At 43.9% G+C, this 22,898-nt stretch overlaps 2 protein-coding genes across 4 annotated transcripts in view; one reads left to right on the top strand and one right to left on the bottom strand.

The window, feature by feature from the left end:
* Positions 1–14,036, bottom strand: part of LOC115093976 (growth hormone secretagogue receptor type 1-like) — a 33,078-nt gene extending 19,042 nt beyond the window's left edge. The window contains exon 1 of the mRNA XM_029606521.1: positions 13,728–14,036. The gene's annotated coding sequence lies outside the window, so the exon portion shown is untranslated. The remainder of the gene's footprint in view (positions 1–13,727) is intronic.
* Positions 13,684–22,898, top strand: part of TAF9B (TATA-box binding protein associated factor 9b) — a 50,463-nt gene continuing 41,248 nt past the window's right edge. The window contains exons 1-2 of one of the 3 annotated variants that reach the window (XM_029606520.1): positions 13,684–13,785; positions 17,464–17,545. In XM_029606520.1, the coding sequence (XP_029462380.1) occupies positions 17,467–17,545 (79 nt within the window). In that variant the 5' untranslated portion in view covers positions 13,684–13,785; positions 17,464–17,466. Of the gene's footprint in view, positions 13,786–14,392; positions 14,545–14,566; positions 14,871–17,463; positions 17,546–22,898 lie in introns of those variants that run through there. The other 2 variants (XM_029606518.1, XM_029606519.1) reach the window with 2 other exon arrangements.

Genomic DNA, 22,898 nt, shown 5'->3' with positions numbered 1-22,898 from the left:
AGGTAGCAGATTCTACAGGTTGACTGTGTGCTAAGTGCAAAAGTACTTTCTTTGATTTATTTTAAATCTGCTGGTACTTAGTTTCATAGTGCCCCCTTCTTATTTCAGTATTATTTGAAAGGGTAAGTAACCATCCTTTATTTACCCATTCCACTCCACTCAATATTTTATAAACTTCTATAACATTCCTTCTCAGCCATCTCTTCCAAGCTGAAGAGCCCTAGCCTGTGTAGTCTCCATCATAAACAAGCTGTTCCATCCCCTTTATCATTTTTGTTACCCTTAGCTGCACTTTTTCTAGTTGTGCTATGTCTTTTTGTAATGGGTCAACCAAAACTGTACACAGTACTCAAGGTGCAGTTGCATTAAGGATCGATACAAAGGCAATATGTTATTTTCTGTTTTATTCTCCATTCCTTTTTTAGATCATTCCTAACATTCTATTTGCTTTTTTGACCTCTGCTGCACACTGAGCAGAGGATTTCAAATATTGTCCACAAGGTCTTTCTCCTAGACAGTGACTCCTACTATGGAACCCAGCATTATTTTTTCCTATGTGCATCGCTTTCCACTTATCCACATTAAATTTCTTCTGCTATTCAAAAAATGCCAGTCTCCTAGTCTCACAGGTTTTCTGCAGTTCTTATAATTTGCTGCTGTTTTAACAACAAAATAATTTTGTGTCTCTTGCAGATCTGATCACTTTACTCATTGTTTCCTTTTCCAATTCATTTGTGAATATATTAAACAGCACATGTCCTGTGGTATTTTACTAATGACCTTTCTCCATTTGAAAAACTAACCATTTAGTCCTGCTCTCTGTTTCCTTTTAATCAGTTATCAATCCACAATAGGGCATTGCCTCATATCCTGTAGCTTTTTAATTTCCTGAGGAGTCTCTCAAGGTCTTCTGAAAATCCAACTACACTATATCATCTAGCTCACCTTTATCTTCATGTTTATTTACACAGTCAAAACAATCTTATAGATTTGTACGGCAAGACTTCCCATTGGTAAAACCATGCTGACTCTTCCCTATTAAGCCATGACTGTTGTGAGGCCCGATCGCGATCGCATACGATCGGGCCTCCCTACCTCTTCTCCACCGGCGGGACGGCACACCATTCCCCAGGGCCCACAGAGCACGACTCGTAGCAGGCAGACTTCTTGCCGTCACAGGACGGCATTGGGTGCGACGCGGCCAGCCCCGCCCCTTAAAGGGGCTGGATCGCGAGGACGAGGCTGGCCCTGGAAACTGACGTCAGCCAGGAGGGAGATTTAACGCGGGGCAGTGCAGGCATCAGACGCCTTCTCAATAGGTCCTGTGCTTTGCTGTGCCTTCGGTGTGACTTTGCTGTGCCTGACTCTGCTTTGCCTTGCTGCCTGCCTGCCTAGACCCAGACCGTGCCTGACTCTGCTTTGCCTTGCTGCCTGCCTGCCTAGACCCAGACCGTGCCTGACTCTGCTTTGCCTTGCTGCCTGCCTGCCTAGACCCGGACCGTGCCTGACTCTGCTTTGCCTTGCTGCCTGCCTGCCTAGACCCGGACCGTGCCTGACTCTGCTTTGCCTTGCTGCCCGCCTGCCTCGACCCGGATTGGACTTTACTTTGTTTGCCTGCTGCCTGCCTCGACCCGGATTGGACTTTACTTTGTTTGCCTGCTGCCTGCCTCGACCCAGATTGGACTTTACTCTGTTAGCCTGCTGCCTGCCTCGACCCGGATTGGACTTTACTTTGCTTGCCTGCTGCCTGCCTCGACCCGGATTGGACTTTACTTTGTCTGCCTGCTGCCTGCCTCGACCCGGATTGGACTTTACCTTGCTCTGCCTGCTACCTGTCCAGACCCGGATTGGATTTGATCTTCACTGACCCCTGCCTCGCTTGGACCCCGGCATTGGGCTCCCTGGCCTGTACCTGACAGCTTTCTCCTTGCTAAGGTACTGAGGGGTTGTTCTCCTGGTATCCACCTTCCGGAGGCAAAGGACATCCCGGTTCCTCAGGTGGGTGTTCTTTCGTTCCGGGTCAAGGGTCCACAGTATAACAGATTGAGAAGGCCATGGACCCGGTGGATCCAATCCGGGTCTGGACAGGTAGCAGGCAGAGCAAGGTAAAGTCCAATCCGAGTCGAGGCAGGCAGCAGGCAGACAAAGTAAAGTCCAATCCGGGTCAAGGCAGGCAGCAGGCAAGCAAAGTAAAGTCCAATCCAGGTCGAGGCAGGCAGCAGGCTAACAGAGTAAAGTCCAATCCGGGTCGAGGCAGGCAGCAGGCAAACAAAGTAAAGTCCAATCCGGGTCGAGGCAGGCAGCAGGCAAACAAAGTAAAGTCCAATCCGGGTCAAGGCAGGCAGCAGGCAAACAAAGTAAAGTCCAATCCGGGTCGAGGCAGGCGGGCAGCAAGGCAAAGCAGAGTCAGGCACGGTCCGGGTCTAGGCAGGCAGGCAGCAAGGCAAAGCAGAGTCAGGCACGGTCCGGGTCTAGGCAGGCAGGCAGCAAGGCAAAGCAGAGTCAGGCACAGCAAAGTCACACCGAAGGCACAGCAAAGCACAGGACCTATTGAGGTGTCTGATGCCAGCACTGCCCCGTGTTAAATCTCCCTCCTGGCTGACGTCAGTTTCCGGGGCCGGCCTCGTCCTCGCGATCCAGCCCCTTTAAGGGGCGGGGCTGGCCGCATCGCACCCGATGCCGTCCTGTGACGGCAAGACGTCTGCCTGCTACGAGTCGTGCTCTGTGGGCCCTGGGGAATGGCGTGCCGTCCCGCCGGTGGAGAAGAGGTAGGGAGGCCCGATTGTATGCAATCGCGATCGGGCCTCACAACAATGACTATATGGCCAGTAATTTTGTTTTTATGAAAAACTTCTATCATTTTGCCTGGTATCAATATCAGGATCACCAATTCCTGAATTGTGGCTGCAGTTTTGTGTTTAAATTCTTTCAGAACTCTGGGGTGTATACCATCCAGACCTGGTGATATGTTATGCTTGAGTTTGTCAGTTTGATCTATTACCGCTTCCATTATCACAGCAATTTGCTTTAGTGGCTCAGAATCATAAACAAAGAATGCTCTGGTATGGGTAATTCCCCAGCATCCTCCTCAGTAACAACTGAGCAAAGAATTAATTCAGTTTTTCTGTTATTTCCTTGTCATCCATGAGCATCTCTTTTGCCCTTGGTTATCAAGTGACTCAACTGACTCCCACATAGGCTTTTTGCTTTGAATGTACTTGAAAACGTTTTTATTATTAGATTTTGTCTCTGTGCCAAGCTTCTTTTCAAATTCTTTCTTGGCCTATCTTACTACTGTTTTACATCTAACCTGACAGTACATCCATTTTCCTTATTTAGCTTGGTTTCAGTTTATTCGGAAGATGCCCTATGCTTTCAACGGCCTCTTTCACCTCAACATTAAACTATGATGGTAGTTATTTGAGCTTTCTTCAAACTTTTCTAATGCATGGAATATATTTTATCTGGGATTCTAAGATGATATTTTTAAACAATGTCCATGCCTCATGAATTAACTTCAATATCTAGAATATAAGAACATAACATAAGAATATGAGATATGCCATACCAAGGGTCCATCAAACCCAGTATCCTGTCGCCAACAGCAGCCAATCCATGACACAAGTACGAGGCAAATACCTAAACATTAAATAGATGCCATGCTACTAATACTGCAAACAAGCAGTGGCTATTGCCTATTGATTTAATAACAATTTATAGACTTCTCCAGGAACTTCTCCAAATCTTTCTTAAACCCAGCTACATAACTGCCAAAACTTAATTATACGTTGAGTGAAAAAGAATTTTCTCTAATTCGTTTTAAATGTGTTACTTGCTATCTTCATGGCGTGCCCCTAGTCCTTGTATTATCCGAAAGAGTAAATAACCGTTTCACATTTACCTGTTCCAGTCATTTCATGATTTTGTAGTCTTCTATCATAGCCTATCTCTGAAGTCTCTTCTTCAAGCTGAACCACCATAACCTCTTTAGCTTTTCCTTTATCATTTTAGTTGCTTTTCTCTGTACTTTCTCCAGTGCAACTATATCATTTCTTGAGATGCGGTGGCCAGAATTGCACACAGTATTCAAGGTGCAGTCTAATCATGGAGCGATACAGAGGCATTATGACATTTATTTGCCATTCCCTTCCTAATAATTCCTAACATTGTTTGCTTTTTTATTACCGCCACAGCACACTCAGCCAAAGATTTCATTGTAATATCAACTATGACACCCAGATTTTTTCCTGGATGGTAACTCCTAAAATGGAGCTTAACATCGTGTAACTACAGCATAGTTATTTTTCCTTATATGCATCACCTTACACTTGTCCACATTTTATTTCATCTGCCAAGTGGACTCCAAATCTTCCAGTCTCGCAAGGTCCTCCTGCAATTTATCACAATCCAGTTGTGACTTAACTACTCTGAATAATTTTGTATCATCTGCAAATTTGAATACCTCACTCATTGTACCCATTTCCAGATCATTTATAAGTATATTTTATTTATTTATTTATTTTTAATTTTTATATACCGAAGTTCTTGTAAGAACTACAAATCACTCCGGTTTACATAAAACGATGAAATGCCCAAAAAAGAGAAAGGGGCTTTACATGGAACAATAGAACAGAAGGCCAATTTAACATAGTAATAATGAAATATTATAGATACAATTTAACAATTTAACATAGTAATAATGAAATATTATAGATACAATATAAATACAATATAAATACAAGAACGTTTGAACTCAAATCGTTGTACAGTTAAAAAGCACCGTTTTTAAGCACCGTTCCAAGTACAGATCCCTGAGGCACTCCACTGTTTACCTTTTTCCACTATGAAAACTGACCATATAATCCTACTCTCTGTGTCCTGTCTTTTAACCAATTTGCAGTCCACAGAAGGATATCTCCTCTTATCCCATGACTTTTTAGTTTTCTTAGAAGCCTCTCATGAGGGACTTTGTCAAATGCCTTCTGAAAATGCAAATACACCATTGAAGGGGTGAATAAACATGTGGTTAAAGGTGAACTGGTAGATGTAGTGTATTTGGATTTTCAGAAGGCGTTTGACAAAGTCCCTCATGAGAGGCTTCTAAGAAAACTAAAAAGTCATGGGATAGGGGGTGATGTCCTTTCATGGATTACAAACTGGGATAATGCTTCGGCCCATATATTCTTGGTTGCCGGCCTATAATGCAAGGAGAAATCAAAGCGGCTGAAGAATAGGGACCAGCGGGCTTGTCTGGGGTTCAGACGCTGAGCTCGGCATAAGAATTCTAAATTCTTATAATCCGTATACACTACAATGGGTGTTGAGCCCCCTCCAACCATTGCCTCCATATTTCAAATGCCAACTTCATGGCTAGGAGTTCCTTGTCCTCAATACTATAGTTCCTTTCTGTTGCAGAAAACCTTCAGGAGAAGTAAGAACACGGAATTAATCTCCCTTTGCTGGAAACTTGGCTGAGAACTGCGCCCACAGCAATATCAGATGCATCCTCTTCCACAATGAAAGGTCGCTGAGGATCTGGGTGGTGTAAACAAGTGTCTAGTAAGAAGGCCTCTTTCAAGTCCTCGAATGCTTGGCACACAGCTAAGGGCCAGTCCTTGGCGTCGGCCCCCTTCTTAGTAAGAGCTGTGAGAGGAGCAACTTTTAGGGAGTAGTGGGTATAAACTGCCTATAGAAATTTGCAAACCCCAAAAAGCATTGGAAGGCTTTTATTCCCACAGGCCGAAGCCATTCCTTGATGGCGGATACTTTGTCTGGATCCATATGGAATCCCGTAGATGAAACAATGTAGCCGAAGAAGGGAAGTGACTCCTGCTCAAACAGACATTTCTCCAGCTTCGCAAATAGACGATTGTCTCCTAGGATTTGTAAGACCTGTCTTACATGCTGGTGATGAGTGGTCAATTCTTTGGAATAAATCAAGACATCGTCCATATAAACAATAACAGATGAGTGCAGCATCTCCCAAAGTACCTCGTTCATCAAGTTTTGGAAGACCGCTGGAGTATTACATAGCCCGAAGGGCATAACAAGGTACTCGTAGTGTCCACCCTGGGTATTGAAGGCGGTCTTCCACTCGTCGCCGGGACGGACTCAAACCAGGTTGTAGGCTCCACGGAGATCGAGCTTAGTGAATACCTTAGCTCCCTGCAATCTGTCAGGAATAAGGGGTAGCGGGTAACGATCTCTTTGTGTGATGGCATTTAATCTTCTATAATCTATGCAGGGCCTGAGGGACCCATCCTTCTTCCCTACAAAGAAGAAACCCGCTCCAGCTGGTGACTTGGAGGGATGGATGAATCCGCGGGCTAGGTTCTCCGTGATGTATTTGGACATAGCTTGTGTCTCCGGGAGGGGCAATGGTAAACTCGCCCTCTGGGTGGTGTAGTACCAGGCAGTAAATCAATAGCACAGTCGAACGGATGATGCTGTGGTAGAAGCTCCGCCTTTTCTTTGGAAAATACATCTGTAAAATCCGCATATTGGGAAGGTAGTGCTAGAGAAGTGGCCATCAACGTAACACCAGGGCGGGACAATGACAGTAGGCATGTCGAGAAACAATTCGAACTCCAGGCTGCCACTTGTAGGGTATCCCAATGGATAACAGGGGAGTGTGTTTGGAACCAAGGTAACCCCAACACGATGGGGTGGACTGCTTTTTCTAGTACCAGGAAAGCTATCTTCTCAGTGTGCAGAATTCCAGTTCGGAGAGTTACTGGTTTGGAGATGTGCCCAGGAAGCAGAGTACCGCAAATGGAAGTAATCCGCAGTGATGGATTATGAGGGAGAACCGGATGTTGCAACTGTAAATGTTCCGTGGTAGCAGTGGAGTGACGTGCGGGCTCGTCAAACACCTGTGTGAAGTTGAGCACAAATTGCTGGAGATTATTCAGTATGGGATCATTGATCTCCCACAAAGGAGAAGCCCAGGCCAGGGCCCTCCCATCCAGTAATGACAGGATGTAGGCAACTTTCACTGAATCTGAAGGAAACTGGTTCGGCAGGAGAGAACCTTATATAGCATTGGTTTAGGAACCCCCGGCAGTGCTTGGCCTCCTCAGCGTAATGAGGAGGAGCTGGCAACAGTGTGGAAGCCGCAGGTCCAGGAACTGGAACCGGAGGGTGCACCGGGGGAGCCTCTGGTGGATTGGCATCCAAGTGATTAGCCAATTGCTTGACGGTGGCTGCCAGGATGTCCAGACAATGCTGCTGCTGCTGCAGACATTGTGCCATTCTGGGAATGGCCTGTAGTCCGGAAATATCCGCCGGGTCCATGGCCTTGCAAATTGTTATGGTCTGTGGTCCCTTGGGCCGGCCTTGCGGATGATGAAGAAACGTCGGAGAGGACTCCACAGAGATGTGATGGCTGGGAGGCGGAACGGAGCCAGGAGACCAATCAGGAGCTTCGCCACTGGAAGCCTAAGGTCCCCCCGGGAGAAGCCCATGAGGACCTGGGCCGCTTGGACTTAGGTGCAGTCTCCCAGAGGAGGTAGCGAGCAGGAAGAGTGGATGGTCCGAAGATCAGGGCTGGCAGCAGACAGGGATACCAAAGGACGTACTGGAGTCAGAAACCAGGAATTCAGGCCGAAGGATCAAAGCAAGGCTGGAACAGGAACAAAGGCTGGATCAGGAACAAAGGCTGGAGCTGCAACTAGATGACTCCCAGGAGTGAACCTCGTTGCAAGGCGATGTTCTGAGGCAGGAACTGGGTTTAAATATCCTGCCGGTGTCTGACGTCATCCTGGGAACCGGCCGAGGTTTCCCGCCACTGTCCCTTTAAATTCTCCCTCAATGCGCGCGTGCCTAAGGGGCGGGGTTATCAGGCTGAGCTCGGCGGCATCTCCCTTGTGGGGACACCGCCGCAGAGAAGGCTGCTTGCTGGGCGGCCCGGAGGAGGTAAGGGCCCGGTTGCAAGACCCGCGACCAGAATCGTAACACAAACTTCATTTGATGGAGTAATATTGGTAATCCCTAGGTTTAGGGTTGGCAGTTTGAGTATGGCGTTGTCTCTCCTTAGCCATATAGTTTCTGTTTTATTTGTGTTAAGAGTTAGTTTCAATTGGGAAAGTTTTTGTTGTAAGATTTTCATGTATGTTGATAGGGTCGCCTCAGTTTTTTTGAATGTTTTGTCAAACAGGATGTAGAATTATATATCGACATATACGAAGAAGTTGATTCCTAGGTTTGTTAGTAGAGCACATATTGGCAGGAGATAGATGTTAAACAGAGTGGCTGAGATTGCTGAATCTTGGAGGATGCCTGTACCAATCGGAAAGGTGTGTGAGATTTGATTACCTAGTTTGACTTGGAAAATCCTATCTTTTAAGAAGAAGAAGAACCATTTAAAGACATTTCCGCCTATTCCAATTTTATTCAGCTGGTGGCAAAACAGGGTGTGGCTAACAGTATTGAATGCTACTTTTAAGTCTATTAGAACCTGGACAAATGATTTATTATTATCAAAGCCTTGTAGCACAGGGTCAGTTAAAGAAATGAGTAGTGTTTCTGTTGAGCAGTTTTTTCTAAAGCCAAACTGGTTTGTGTACAGGGGCATAGAAAAGAGCTAGTTCCTTCCCCAAAGAACTTACAAATAAATGTATGGCCCTACCCATTCAGGACACACACTCTGCTCTGGGTGGGGTTACATAATATTGAACCAAACCGTCCGGTGGTTCAATATTAGGAAGCAAGAGAAGGTTACACTGAAGTGGAGGAGTGACTGATGGGAAGAGGAAGGGATAAAGAGGAAACTGATGTGAGAGAGAATATAATCCTGATGGGGAAGGGGTTTTGATAGCAGGTGGCTGATGAGGGAGGAGGCGGAGAGGAAAAGAGGGTGCCTGATGGGGGAGAGGAGGAGGAGGAAAGGGCACACCTGATGGGGATGGGAAGAAGGGAGTACCTGAGGGAGGAGAGGAAGGGTGCAGTGCTTGATGTGTAGGGATCTTCAGTTTTTATTTTATTTTGCCTGGGAATTTCAGTGTTAAAACAAAAAATAAATCAGTGGAAAAATTACTTTTCCAATGATTTTTCTCCTGTGCGATATATCAAAGTCATTTTTCCACTGTCTTTTTTGTTATACCATTGAAATTTCCAGGCAAAATAAAAAACTGAAAATGAAAGTCCCTATTGATGAGGAAGGAGGGTGGATAGCAGGTGCCTGATAAGAGAGTGGGTGGAGAGGGAAAGGTAGTGCCTGATGGAGTGGAGGGGAAAATGGATGCTTGATAGGAGATAGGTGTGCCTGATGGGGAAGGGGAAGGAAGGGGTACCTGAAGCAGAAGTGGGCAGAAAGGGTTAAAGGGGTGCATGATGGGGAAGAGGGAACTGGAGAAGGGCCTGAGGGGACAGCAGCAGATCAGGTTCTTAGGATGGCAGGGTAGCGGTAGGAGGGCGAGAGACAGAAAGGGGAGGAAGCAGATTGAGGGGGAAAAAGAGGGGTGGCTGTGGAGAAACAAATGAAAACATCAGAGAGGTACACAAAAAATGCTTATTTGGTAATTCTTAAAATCAATTTGCTACAAATTTTACTCATTGTAAAACAAAATTATTTTGATCGAGACAATATCATGGCACCATGTCGAATGTGGAATTTTCATGGCATGTGTATGTTTTTGCACGCGCATGTGAGAGATGAATAGCGAGTAAGTGGCTTGAGGCATTTGGCCCTAGACGTATTCTTTGTTCATTGGCCAATGTTCAAGTACCTGCATATATTTTTTTGAAATGTTCAAATACTCTTCTGTTTAAATATATTGTGTAAAATATTATAGCAATTATGTTAGTTTAATATTGCATACTTTTGATTTTTTGACATACAATTCCCAGGGGTATACTGAAAGGATTTTCTCAAGGGAGGAGAGAATCCTATTTTTGGTTTGATATGAATTTTCAGGTACTTTGTCAGTAAGGGATCTGGAAACCATACAGCTACCTGCTGTAGTTTGGTGAGAAGGAGCTTTATACTATCCAAGTTAGTGTTTATGGTGCCAAATCAGTGCTACACTTTGAAGGGAGACAAGAGCTTGTATCCATACAGTATTCATCCTAAAAGATGTGAGGAGTGGAGTCTGTCCTGCAGTGCAGCAGAGCAGAGCCATTGAAATTCAAGTATTTATCATAGTTTGGTGAGAAGGAGCTTTATAGATAGTATAAAGCTCCTTCTCACCAAACGCGATTCTGTATTTAAATGAGGCACCTCAGGAATTCTCAAATGGGGGAGGGAGCTTTTGGTATCACTGCAGGAGAGCAGGCTTTCTTTTCCTTAATTCAAATTTCTCTTTCCAAAAAACCTGAAGCAATCCCCACAGGCAGATGCACGTCCACCATCTGCTGGAGATGGAGAATACTGGCAGGCTGGAATTACTGCAGGAGTATATATATTGTGACATCAGCTTGCTCCATCTCCATCTGCTGGCAGGAGAGTATAACCCACTGGTTCTGAGTCCATCTATCTACCCACTAGGAAAATGGGATTTTTCTTTGGCTCTCACATGGAATCTGCCCCAGGTACTCCCAGCATCTTTAATGTCTGGGAAATCAAAGCCGGTAGCTCATCTCTATGAAAGAACCGCACATAGTCCTAGACATTTCCAGTCCTGGAGGAAATTCCCCATCCTCCAGAGAGTCAGGATTGGCCTCATCATCCGTGCCATCTGGATTCCTGTCGGGAGCATCTGCTGCCAATCTAGGTTACCTCGGCGCTTAACAGTAGTACCAGGCGAATGAAAGGTCACCACATGCGATTCTGACCTGACAGGATTGGACGAGGCAGTGGACTGCGCCTGAAGAAAGGATTGCAATCCTTGAAACAAATCTACCCCAGAAAAAGCAGAATGATCTATACCAAAACCAGAAGGCACCTGTGCTGTGTCCACTGAGCTACCTTCCCCCGCTGACAAACCAGTTAAGGGAGTTCCAAGGTCAGGTGCCCCTCCTGACATGTCTTTACCCGGGCTGTTATCAGGCTGGGAAGAACCAGGTTTAGTAAAATCAGAGGAAGATAATTCTCCCTGAGCCTCTAAGCAGTGCTGGCACAAGTTACAGGACACGCCAGGCTGAGATACCTGAATATGAAAGGCAGCACAGAGGGAAAGGTGCTTAGGTTTCTTAGCCACAGACACAATTAGTCTGTCAGTATGCCTAACAGGTATGCATCCAGCTGAAATCATGCTGTAAAATTTAGGGACACAAAATTTAGGCATCTCAAGGCTAGGTGTCACAAAACTAGGCACACTTCCACCCTTCCAAACTTAAGCGCATAACCAATGGCCCAAATCGTGCGCACAGGCAAGCACACGTCTAACACGGAAGCTGCCATCACCTGGACACCCAAGCAGCTGTCCGATTAAGCGAACAAAAACTAGGTGCAAAAGTTGGATGCACAGCCAGACGCACTTGCACACACCTACGGTCCTGAAGAGGGCAGCCTAATGCACAGGAAAAAGCATGCAAAAACACTGCCACGGTCTACCACATGGAACACAGAGAAAAGCTTAATAGCAGGGACTAGCCCACCTGGGCTGCTCAACCCACCAGGCTGCCCAAGTCCCTTAACTTCCCTCGGGAGTGGGAACAAAGGATGGAACAGAACGCCGAACTCGGAGACCAGAGGAAGTGGGAAGCCTTACAAGCAACCCTTCTACTCTGTCTCTGTCTTTTTTGTTTAAAATCTTACCTGAGCTCAGCCTTACCCGGCTGAGTACAGAGATGGTCTCCATTTGTGGGGGGAGAGGGCATATACTGTCACCGCCATGCTCAGCTTCCTGCACCCGCTGCCTTTCAGCTGTTTTAACAGCTACGTCCTTGCTGACTGAGAAAACCAGGTAACGAACCAAGGCGCTCATCTGAGGGACCACGGAAATCACCTCAGGAATTCTCAACTGGGGGAGGGATCTTTTGGTATCACCGCAGGAGAGCGGAGCAAATTAAATCTCCTTTTATTTCTCCTTTTAAAATTTGAAGCAATCCCCAAAAGAAGATGCACATCCACCATTTGCTGGAGATGGAGAATATTGGCAGGCTGTCACTGCAGGAGTATATATACTGTGACATTAGCTTTGCTCTGTCTCTATCTGCTGGTAGAAATGCATAACCCACTAGTTCTGAATTCATCTGTCTAGATCCTAGGAAATATAATGCTACATTAATTAGATGAATGGAAAGACTGGATGGACTATATGGTCTTTTTCTGCTGTTATGTTTCTATAATTCTATGTAACAGGCATTCTCTTTCTCCCACTCCTTCCCCCATCAAGCACCCTCCTCCTCTCTTCTCCTCATGGCAGTTCCTCTCCCCCCACCCCTTCCTCTACCTTCAGAACTTAGTTTTTGCAATAAACTAAACTATTTCTTTCCCAGCAGAACAGAAAGTGTGACTGTAGGTGGAAGACGTTTGACTTCATCACACTCTTCACTTTCTGCCCGTCCAAAGGCTTCTTTACCTATGGCAATCTTTAGTGCCTGGGCTAAAGGAGACCATAGTCCAGGGGAGTGGAAGTTCTCCTTCATTTCTATTTTATTTCAGGGCTGTAGGCTCCTTTCTGTCTTGGAAGTAGTTTCCCACTATTGGTTATTCCCCTCCCTTCTTTACTGCCCAATTACGGGCCGATACAGTACAGTGCTCCGACGGAGCGCACTGTTAACCCACCATTAGACACGTGTTTTCCCTTACCCCTTATTCAGTAAGGGGCCGAAAACGCACGTCCAACCCTCCGAACCTAATAGCACCCTCAACATGCAAATGCATGTTGATGGCTCTATTAGGTATTTCCGCGCGATTCAGAAAACAAAATGTGCAGCCAAGCCGCACATTTTGCTTTCAGAAATTAGCGCCTACCCAAAGGTAGGCGCTAATTTCTTCGGGCACCGGGAAAGTGCACAGAAAAGCAGTAAAAACTGCTTTTCTGTGCACCCTCCGACTTAATATCATGGCGATATTAAATCAGAGGGCCCGAAGGGTAAAAAAAGTAAAAAAAAAAAAATTTGAAGTCGGCCCACGGCTGTCAGGTCGAAAACTGGACACTGAATTTTGCCGGCTTCCGGTTTCTGAGCCCGTGGCTGTTAGCGGGCTCGAGAACCGACGCTGTCAAAATTGAGCGTCAGCTGTCAAACCCGCTGACAGCCAGCGCTCCGGCCTGTTTCTACCGCCGGGCCTCATTTAAATACAGAATCGCACGCACAGGCACATGGCCTGTGCGGGCGTTCGCCCACTCTCCCGCGGACTTTACTGAATCGGCCCGTTAGATAGGTGTCATCCCCTATAGTCATATCTGAGAACTCGCCAGATTTCACCAGGAGACTCTGGAAATTTGTATCAATTGCTGGATCTCCAGGGAAACACTAGAAAGCTCTGGGGCTCTTTGTTTACTGCTCCAGCCACTCCCATTCAGGAAGCAAGAAGCAGTAAAGGACTGAAGAAGGGAGCAGAATAAAGTGTCTACACAGTCTCGTCTCCCCCCCTCCCAATATGCCTGCAAAGAACAGAAAGGGGCCTGGATCAAACATTGCAGGCAGCATGTGGGAGAAACTGGAAGACAGGAACTGGAACAGACACAGCTTAGCCTCCAGGATTTGTGATTCAGCTAAGGGTAAAATGAAGGCGCTATGGTTTATGGGGAGGAGTCATTCCCTGGAGTGGGGGGATGAAGGCAGGAGAAAGTGTGTGATCAGAGAAGGGTGAGGTATAGAAGAAAGCTGATAGCCATTACCCCCTCCTTCTGATAATCCGCAGCGATCTCAAGGTGACCACAACACAAAAGTTCCCAGGTACGCTATGGCATCTCCCAACACCAGGCCTGGTTAGCAAGATCGACAGAATGGCGATAGGGAAGCAAGTGGTCGTCAGCTTGCCAGTATTAGCGTTCCTGTAGACCATTGTGCTCCATTAGCAGCAGACATCTATACCAACCAGCTGGCAACTCTAAATACATTTTAAGACTACAGAAACAAAACAAAACAAATCTGATAACAAACGCTGCCACACCAATCTAATATACTCTGTTGCAATATTGCGAACTATATTTGATTTATAGCATTACCCTCGCTTTCTCATTACCGAGAATCTTTTGTGCTTCTTATCTGATTTATTGGAGAGTCTCATCCCCACAAAATCTGTGAAGGTTTTTAGAATTCGAGTATTGTGTGCAGAGAAGTACCAGCAATCACCATAATTTCAGCAAGAACTTTACTCCCATCAAGAGATAATATTACAACTGGCTGTTTCTGCAAGATGAAGAATCGGCGAGGCATTTGCTGTTGAATATTATTCAGCGTTATTTTGTGATAGTTTTATAGCCAGCGTCTACAGTTACAATTTTTGTTCTGATGTACAGCAGTGCGCCAGTATAACAAAATTCGGTCCCATTTTAACGGAACCTAACACCATCTCTCGTTCCCTCCAGCTAAACGGAGGGACAGGTATTCTATAGCACGGCTTACGAAACCGGAAGCACTCTCTGAGGCTCCCCGGAAGTTATGGAACAGGGCAAGATGGCGTCTCCCAAGAGCGCACCCAAAGATGCCCAAGTAAGAAAGTTTTTGTTTCATTGTTTCTCCGGAGTTTTCAGGCTAGTAAAGTCATGCGAGCTGTGCTTGAATCAGAAGTCCCTTTGAGGCTTGCTGGGAAGTGTTCGTGCTCGTGGAAAAACCCCAGAGCCACCGGAGGAGTAGCATGAAAGCGAGACTGGTGGCTGCAGACTTAGACCGTGGAGTTAAAAAAAAACATGCCGCTGCTTTTCAATTTGCCTTTATTCAGAGCCACTCGTTCTATAATGAGCGCTTCCAGCACATATAGTGTAACTTTATTTGTGGGAGGATGATTCCAAGACCAAGAGGAATGTTACTCTGTAAATGTATGTATCAGAATGCACAGTTATAAATTCGCAAAGTTTAAATCCATCTGTCACTTCCTACAAGCCCTTCACTCTCCTAGGTTTGTGTCTTCTCCATGTTATGAGTTTATTATGATAGTGCAGCGGCACCCTCCTCTCTCCCCCAGGAGAAGTGTAGTCCGCAGCTTCAGTATATGGATCTGTGTCAGCCGCTCACGCTCAACTGCACAGCTTAGTGGGACCACAAAACCTGACTACTTAGATTCAAAGCAGTAGGGGTGCTTATCTTTTAAGACAGCTATTCAAATTTTTTTTACAAATTGTGATCCGCAGAGAGCTCTGTTTCTTGGATTGACAGAATATAACATTATGGTAAATTAACTTTGAAAAACAACATATTTTTGTGTTTGGTATAACATAAATTAGAGAATAATAGTGCTTTAATGATTTTGTTCTAACTGTTAATTGAATGAATTATTTTTTTAATTGCTATAACATTTTGCCTCATGTAATTTAATATAATTTAGATTTAATACAAAGTTTTTAATTCAGAGTGGAAAAATCCCAGGTTCTTTAGCTGCAGACTAGTTAATGCTGCTCCTCCTCATGTGATTTTAGGTAAACAGTTGCTCACTGATACAGAGAACAGTGGTTTTGCTGTCATAGTAAGTGCAAATATAGTATGCCAAGCGAGATCAAGAAGAAGAGAGAAACCAAGGGCAAGGAATTTTTATTTTTTTACATTTACAAAATGTAATTGAATGCACATATTTTCAAGAGTGACTGAAGAGACAAACAGGTGTTATTCAATGGATACACACCCATTTGAAGATTTTTAACATTTCATTGTATCGGTGTATCAGACTTTCATGTACTTCAATGGAGATTTTTTTTTTTCCCATTCATCAACACGACATACTCAACTCCTTTCAGGGCTAAATGTTTCACTAGGAGACAAAGCAAATACTTGGAAACAAAACTGAAATCCAATGGTTGGATAAGTGTCTCGTTCTCTCTCTTTCCCCCCCCCCCCCCCCCCAAGTCAGTACACGGTGGAAGCACCTTTATTTATTTATTTAGCAGCAGTTATAGAGGTGAGTCTATTCGGATAGGTCTCTATCAACCTAGCAGATTTGTTCAAACACTGTCAAATCATTTGAGGAGCTTTGATGCACCACAATCTTCAAGTCATTCCACCTATTTTTGATTGGATTGAGATTCAATTTTTAATTGAGTCACTCCAGGGCATTTATCTTTTTGTTCTTTAGTCACTCCCGTATAGCTTTGGCTGTGTGCTTCAGGTTGTTTTCATGCTAAAAGGTGAACTTCCATCTTGGTTTCTGCTTTCTTGCAGAGGGCAACAGATTTTCCTCAAGGGCTTTTCTGTACTTTTCTTCATTCATTGCCTTTAGATCCTGACAAGTGCTTCACTCCCCAGAGAAACATTCCTATAAGATGATGCTCCCACCACCATGCTTCACAGCAGGTGTGATGTTCCCTAGGTTATATGCTGTGTTGGGTTTGGGACAAAATTTTCTCTTTTAGTTTCACCAGAAAAACAAAACGTTTTGCCACATGACTGCAGTATACTGCATGTTCTTTTGCCTACTTCAAAAAGGATTCACGGTGGGCTTTCTTGAGTAGTGACTTTCTTCATGCCACCCTACCATACAGGCTGATTTGTGGAGTGCTTGGGATATTGCTGTCACATGTACACTTTAACCAGTTTTGGAAGCCTCTAGTTCTTTTGAAGTTGCCATTATCCTCTTGGTTGCCTCCAAGATCAGTCCCCTTCTTGCTCAGTCTTCCAGTTTGGAGTGATGGCCTGATTTAGGTGTTGGTGATGCCATATACCTTCCATTTCTTATTTTCTTGACCATGCTTTGAGAGACATATGAGGACTTTGCATTTCTTTAATACCCCTCCCTAGATAGATGCCTTTCAAAAACTTTCTCCTGGAGTTCTTTTGACTGCTCTTTGGTGTTCATGGTTTTGATCAGTGCTTTGAAATGCACCATCCAGTAGAGAGAAGCAACAGAAAGTACTACATTGTATTCTGTCCTCATGTGAAACAATACAGTTTAACACAGGTGGGGCCAGTTCACTTGGTGTTTTGCTTTTGAAGGCAATTGGTTACACCAGAGCTTTAAATATTTAGGATTACTACAGAAATATAAGTAGGTGGACACTTATTCATCTAAGCTATTCCTTGTTGTTTCTTCCTTATTTTAAAAATTCTGGAATATATTTTTCACTTGGCAGTTGTGGGATAGAATGCATAGAACAAATGTTAGTTTAATGCTTTTTACTTCTCGGCTATAAGGCAAAAAATCGTGAACATTTTAGTGGGGCTGTAGACTTTCTATACCACTATAACTCAATAAGTAGGGCAGCACGGTATAATGACAGGTTCAGATTGGGTTGGACACAGTTCTACCAGTTTATCATCTCTAGTTGAGCACATTCCAAGATATGTACCTTATATTTTTAATGTTTCTTTTATTTCTCTGTTTACCCAACTATTGATATGCATTGACATGTTTGAATATATTAGTGTGTTTTTAAATATAGAAAAAAGTGTTCACAGTTGTTATTTTTCTTTACAATTGTTTAGGTCATGGCTCAGATTTTGAAGGATATGGGAATTACTGAATATGAACCCAGAGTGATAAATCAGATGTTGGAATTTACATACAGTAAGTTATTTAAACATAATATAAGCTTGTGAGGGAGTGTTGACTGCAGAATCTTCATCTCCAAGTGGTAAGTTGGACTTTCAGGGAAAGAACACTTTAAAATCTTAAAAAGAAAATCAAACGATTACTGGCTGTGTTGTGTGTTAATTTTTAGGGCTATTATTTGTTTGCAAGTCTTAAGAATGAGCGTGTTTAGAAATAAGACTTTGGATTAATTTTCTGAGTTAGTCTGTTAGTATTTGTTTGCAGCATTACAAATTGTGTGAGTTTGCAGATAATAGGCTTTGAGCTAATTTTGTGAGCTTGTATAAGTTACTATTTACAAGTATTAGAATTGTGAGTTTGCAAAAGTCCCTTACTTGATCTGAAAAGGTGAGAGTATTAATTCCTGGGCAACTAGCTACTAGTTTGATTTCCACCCACCCAAGGCTGTTTCTGTTAAATAGCGCCCCCCCCCCTAAAAAAAATGAGAAGGAAAATCTCCATATAGAAGTCAGTCCATACAATTAACCCTGATTTTAGTGGTTGACTAATTTTAGTCTTATTGCTGGTCTTTTCACAAACTAACAAGAGTCAGCTAAGACATCAAATAATTTACAACTCCTTAAATTGAGAGACATACCTACTCCATGATCAGCTTTTAAATATTAAAATGCAGATAGAAGTCCAGCAGTGAGTTGGGGGCCATCCAGTCTTTTGCACTAAGTGCGACATATATAATTATCTACCTGTTGGTGAGATGTTGTATGTGTGCAGTCTGTGTAAAGAACTCCTAACTCTCAGAGAACAAGTCTGATCTCTGGAGGCTAGAGTGGCAGACCTGGAAGAGTTGAGGCAGACATAGATGTATATAAAGGAGACCTATGGAGACATAATAGAGCAGTCCCAACTCCACTCAAGCAGCCCTTTTGCTGCTTTGGAGGAGCAAGGTCACTTGGAAGGACATTATCACCTTGGTGTGGCAGGAAATGATCCTGTAGCTAGGACTTGTCCTCTATGTGATCGTTTATCCTCTGGCACTGAGGATGTGTCTCCAGGGTCATGTGCCCTGGAGGGAAGGATTAGGATAGTTGGTATAGTGGCTGATTTGATCAGTAGAAATATAGATAGCTGGGTGGCTGGTGAGAGTGAGGATCGCTTGATAACTTGCCTGTCTGGTGTGAAGGTACCGGACCTCGCGCACCATCTAGGTAAGATTTTAGAGCGTGCTGGGGAGTAGCCTGCTTTCATTGTACATTTGGGTACCAATGATACAGGAAGATGCAGGAGGGGAGGTTCTGGAGTCTAAATTTAGGTTCTTAGTTAGGAAACTGAATCCAGGACCTCCAGTGCTACATTCTCAGAAATGCTTCCCATTCCATGCACAGGACCCCAGAGGTAGGCTGAGTTCCAGAGTCTCAATGCATAAATGAGACAATGCTGCAGGGAAGAGGGTTTAAGATTTATTAGGAACTGGGAAACATTCTGAGGGAAGGGGGAGCCTATTCCAGTGGGATGGTCTCCATCTTATCCAGAGTGGATCCAGGATGCTGGCACTAAAAAGGAAATAGAGCAGCTTTTAAACTAGATGATGGGGAAAGCAGACAGTTGCTCAGAAGCACATGGTTCAAAATGCTGTATCTTTGAAGGATACTAATAAAGCAGGGAAGTTAGGGCATCTCAATAGAGAGTTTGTATTAAGTGCTGAAGTAACCCAGGTACTTTTAAATAAAGAGCAAACAGAGCAGAAAGATTCCAGATTACCCCTGTCAACACAAAAAAAAGTTTTTAAAAGAACTTCCACTTATCTTATATATTCCATGGGTAATGTTCTTTGCATCTGAACATCAGTGCCATATTGAGATGCTGTTAACATTTGTTTGAGATTCTGTAACCCTTGAAATTGACAGTGGATTGCCAAAAAATTGGCCTTTGTCGGTGGGCTCAAATACACATGCATACGGTCCTAGATGGTATTTGTACATATATTACCTATGGAATATATAAGATAAGTGGACGTTCTTTAAAAAAAAATATTTTGTTAATAAAAATATTTTTGGGGTGATTATTAATGGACTAGTATTATTAGTACAGGGATTACTTGAACCAGTAAATGATTGAGCAGTAATGCTGCCTTCTGATACTGCTTGTGATCCATTGCAAGGCAAGAGGCAGTGGGTTAAATTTGTGTCTACTGACTTCAGATACTATTTTCAGTTATTCAGACAAGTTATTTGAGATATTAGATATCTCTCCTCTCTCCTTTGTGCATTTTTCACTTGGGCATAGAGACATTCCACTTGATTGGTTCAGGTTATCTGCGATGTTTAACAATACCATCTTGGAAGCTCAGACCAATTGTAGTCCATGAATTAAAAAAGGTGGAAGGAAGGCCAAAGGACTGCTGGCATGGTTAAAAGGTGAGTTGAGAGAGGCTGTTGCCAAAAGAACTCAAAAAATGGAAGGGGGATCCGAATGAAGAAAACAGGAAATAGCATAAGCGCATGCAAGTTAGATGCAAAGCACTGATCAGGGAGACAAAGACAGAATCTGAAAAAAAAGCTTGCTGTGGAAGCAAAAACGTATAATAGAAACTTTCTCAGGTACTTTTGAAGCAAAAAACCTGTGAGGGAGTCATTTGGATCATTAGATGATCGAGAGGTATGAGGTACTAGGAAGGACAAGGCCATTGCAGAGAGATTAAATGAATTCTTTGCTTCAACCTCTACTAGGGAAGAGGTGAAGCAGATACCCATGCCAAAAATGATATTTAAAGGTGACGAGTCAGAGGAACTGAAACAAATCTTTGGAAATCTGGAAGTAGTAATTGGGCAGATTGATAAACTAAAGAGTAGAAAAATCACCTGGACCAGATGGTATACATCCCAGAGTGCTGAAAAATGAAATTGCAGACCTACTATTAGTAATCTTCAAACTATCATTAAAATCGGGTGCGGTATGGTATCTGAAAATTGGAGGGTAGCCAATGTAATGCCAGTTTTTTAAAAGGGTTCCAGGGCTGATCCTGGAAATTAAAGACTGGTCAGCCTGATATGCATTCCTGAAAAAATGGTTGGAACTATATAAAGAATATATAGATGGCCTTGTCCCTTTAAACTAAGACTAACAAGGATTTAGCCAAGAGAAATCTTGCCTAACCAATCTGCTACATTTTTTCTTTTAAGGCATGAATAAACATGGATAATGGTGAGCCAATTGCTATAATGTATCTGGATTTTCAGAAAACGTTTGACACTGAGGAAATTTAAAAGTCATGGAATAGGAGGAAATGTTCTATTGTGGATTGAAAACTGGTTAAAAGATAGGGTTAAATGGTCCAGTTTTTTTTCAGTGGAGAAAGATGAATAGTGGAGTGCCCCAGGGATCTATACTGGGACTGCTGCTTTTTAACATGTTTATAACTTACCTAGAGATGGGAATGATGAGTGAGATGGTCAGATGTTCTGATGGTACAAAGTTATTCAAAGCTGTTAAATCACAAGAGGATTAGGAGAAATTGCAAGAGGACCTTGCAAGACTGAACTTCCAAATGACAGATGACATTTAATGTGGACACGAGCAAAGTGGAAGAGCAACCCAAATTATAGCTACACAATACAGAGGTCCACATTGGGAGTAACCACCCAAGAGTAGGATCTAGTCATCATCGTCGGGGGGAGGGGGGGAGCTTTTCCGAAATGCTTATTCGTAAAGAGCAAAAATGGATCTATAATCTTAAGTCTCTCTCCACATGGCCTCAATAATGAGATTGAGTGGTCCTTTTTTTTACTTAGTTTCAGTATGTTTCAGTTCTCTTTCATGTCCTAGCTATCTTGCTTTTGATCTCTTTTGATTGGTTGGTGGTTTTCATGCCATTTTTACAGTGTTTAAAGAACTTCATTGTCATTGTATCTGTGCACTCCCGGTCATCTCGAGTTGAAATTTACACAGGTATGTGCATGCTTTGTTAGTTATACCAGTGACATAGGTTTCTCATCAGTATGTTGTTCCACACCTTTATTGATTTTTGTTTGTATTTTCAGATTTAAAAGTCTTTTGTCTGTCCCTCCAGACGCAGCCTTGTGGCAAAACATGGGATCTGTGTCAGGGGACCTGCTGTAACATTATGATGTGTATTTCAGAAATAGTGGAGTTGCCGTACCATGTAAAACTTTTATAAAAGAGTATAACAAAACTATTGTGTGGACTCTTACCTTATTCTGCACTATTTCTATATATTGTTGGTTCAAAAAGTGCAGAACTTGATCTCCATTTTTTGTCCATGGGCAAGCGGACATATGCATCCTCTTCAGCACACTCTTCTTGCCTGGTGGAGTCCACAGGACTATTTGATAGGGCTTCAGTTAATGGTGGAAATCGACATCCAACTGAAATGGTGGTTGCAGGCAGACCATCGGAGGAAAAGAGTTACCTTGCAGGCTCTGGTCTGGCTGGTGCTCATGACTGATGCATGCCTCCAAGGTTGTGGGGTTCACTGTCAGGAGTTAATGACGCAGGGGCACTGGAGTGCAGAGGAGTAATTCTGGAGCATCAGTCGCCTGGAAGCGCATGCCATTCGGTTGGCATGCTTGCGGTTCACCGACCGCTTGCAGGGTCAAGCAGTCTGAGTGATGTCAGACAATGCAATGACAATGGCTTACATCAATCGCCAGGGAGGCACCAAGAGTCAACAAGTGTCGCAGGAAATAGACCAGCTCATGGTATGGGCGGAGGTTCATCTCCAAGAGATCTCTACTTCCCACATTGTGGGAAAACACAATGTGAGAGCTAATTTTCTCAGCAAACATAGTTTGGAACCAGGAGAATGGGAATTGTCGGACGAAGCATTCCAGCTCACGTTGGGCCGCTGGGGCCTACCATATCTAGACTTGCTAGCGACATCACGCAGTCCGAAGGTACCTCATTTCTTCAGTTGCAGGTGAGATCCAAAGTCTCTGGGCATTGATGCTCTAGTGCAGGAGTGGAAGAAGGGCAAGCTTCTGTATGTCTTCCCCCGTGGCCCTTATTGAGCAGGTTTGTTCGAAGGATCGAGAGGCACATGGAGATGGAAGCTGGCCTGGTGACTCGCCACTGGCCCAGAAGACCGTGGTATGCAGATCTGCAGAGACTTTTGACTGGCTTTCCTCTCTGGTTTCCACTCCAAAGAGATCTGTTGTGACGGAGGCCTATTCTTCATGAAGATCCGACTCAATTTTGTCTTATGGTGTGGCCCTTGAAAGGGTTTGGTTGCTGAAGCGTGGATATTTCCACTGCTGTGATTTCCACCTTGGTTCAAGCTCGGAAGTTCTCAGCCTCCTTAGCCTATGTTTGGGTTTGGGTTTGAGGCTTGGTGTGAGGAATGTGGGTGTTCATC

Source organism: Rhinatrema bivittatum, chromosome 6 (assembly GCF_901001135.1).
Source record: "Rhinatrema bivittatum chromosome 6, aRhiBiv1.1, whole genome shotgun sequence".
In the NCBI taxonomy this organism is placed as follows: Eukaryota; Metazoa; Chordata; class Amphibia; order Gymnophiona; family Rhinatrematidae; genus Rhinatrema; species Rhinatrema bivittatum.
Note: the sequence above shows the minus strand (reverse complement) of the source record. Positions and strands in the feature narration are given on the sequence as shown.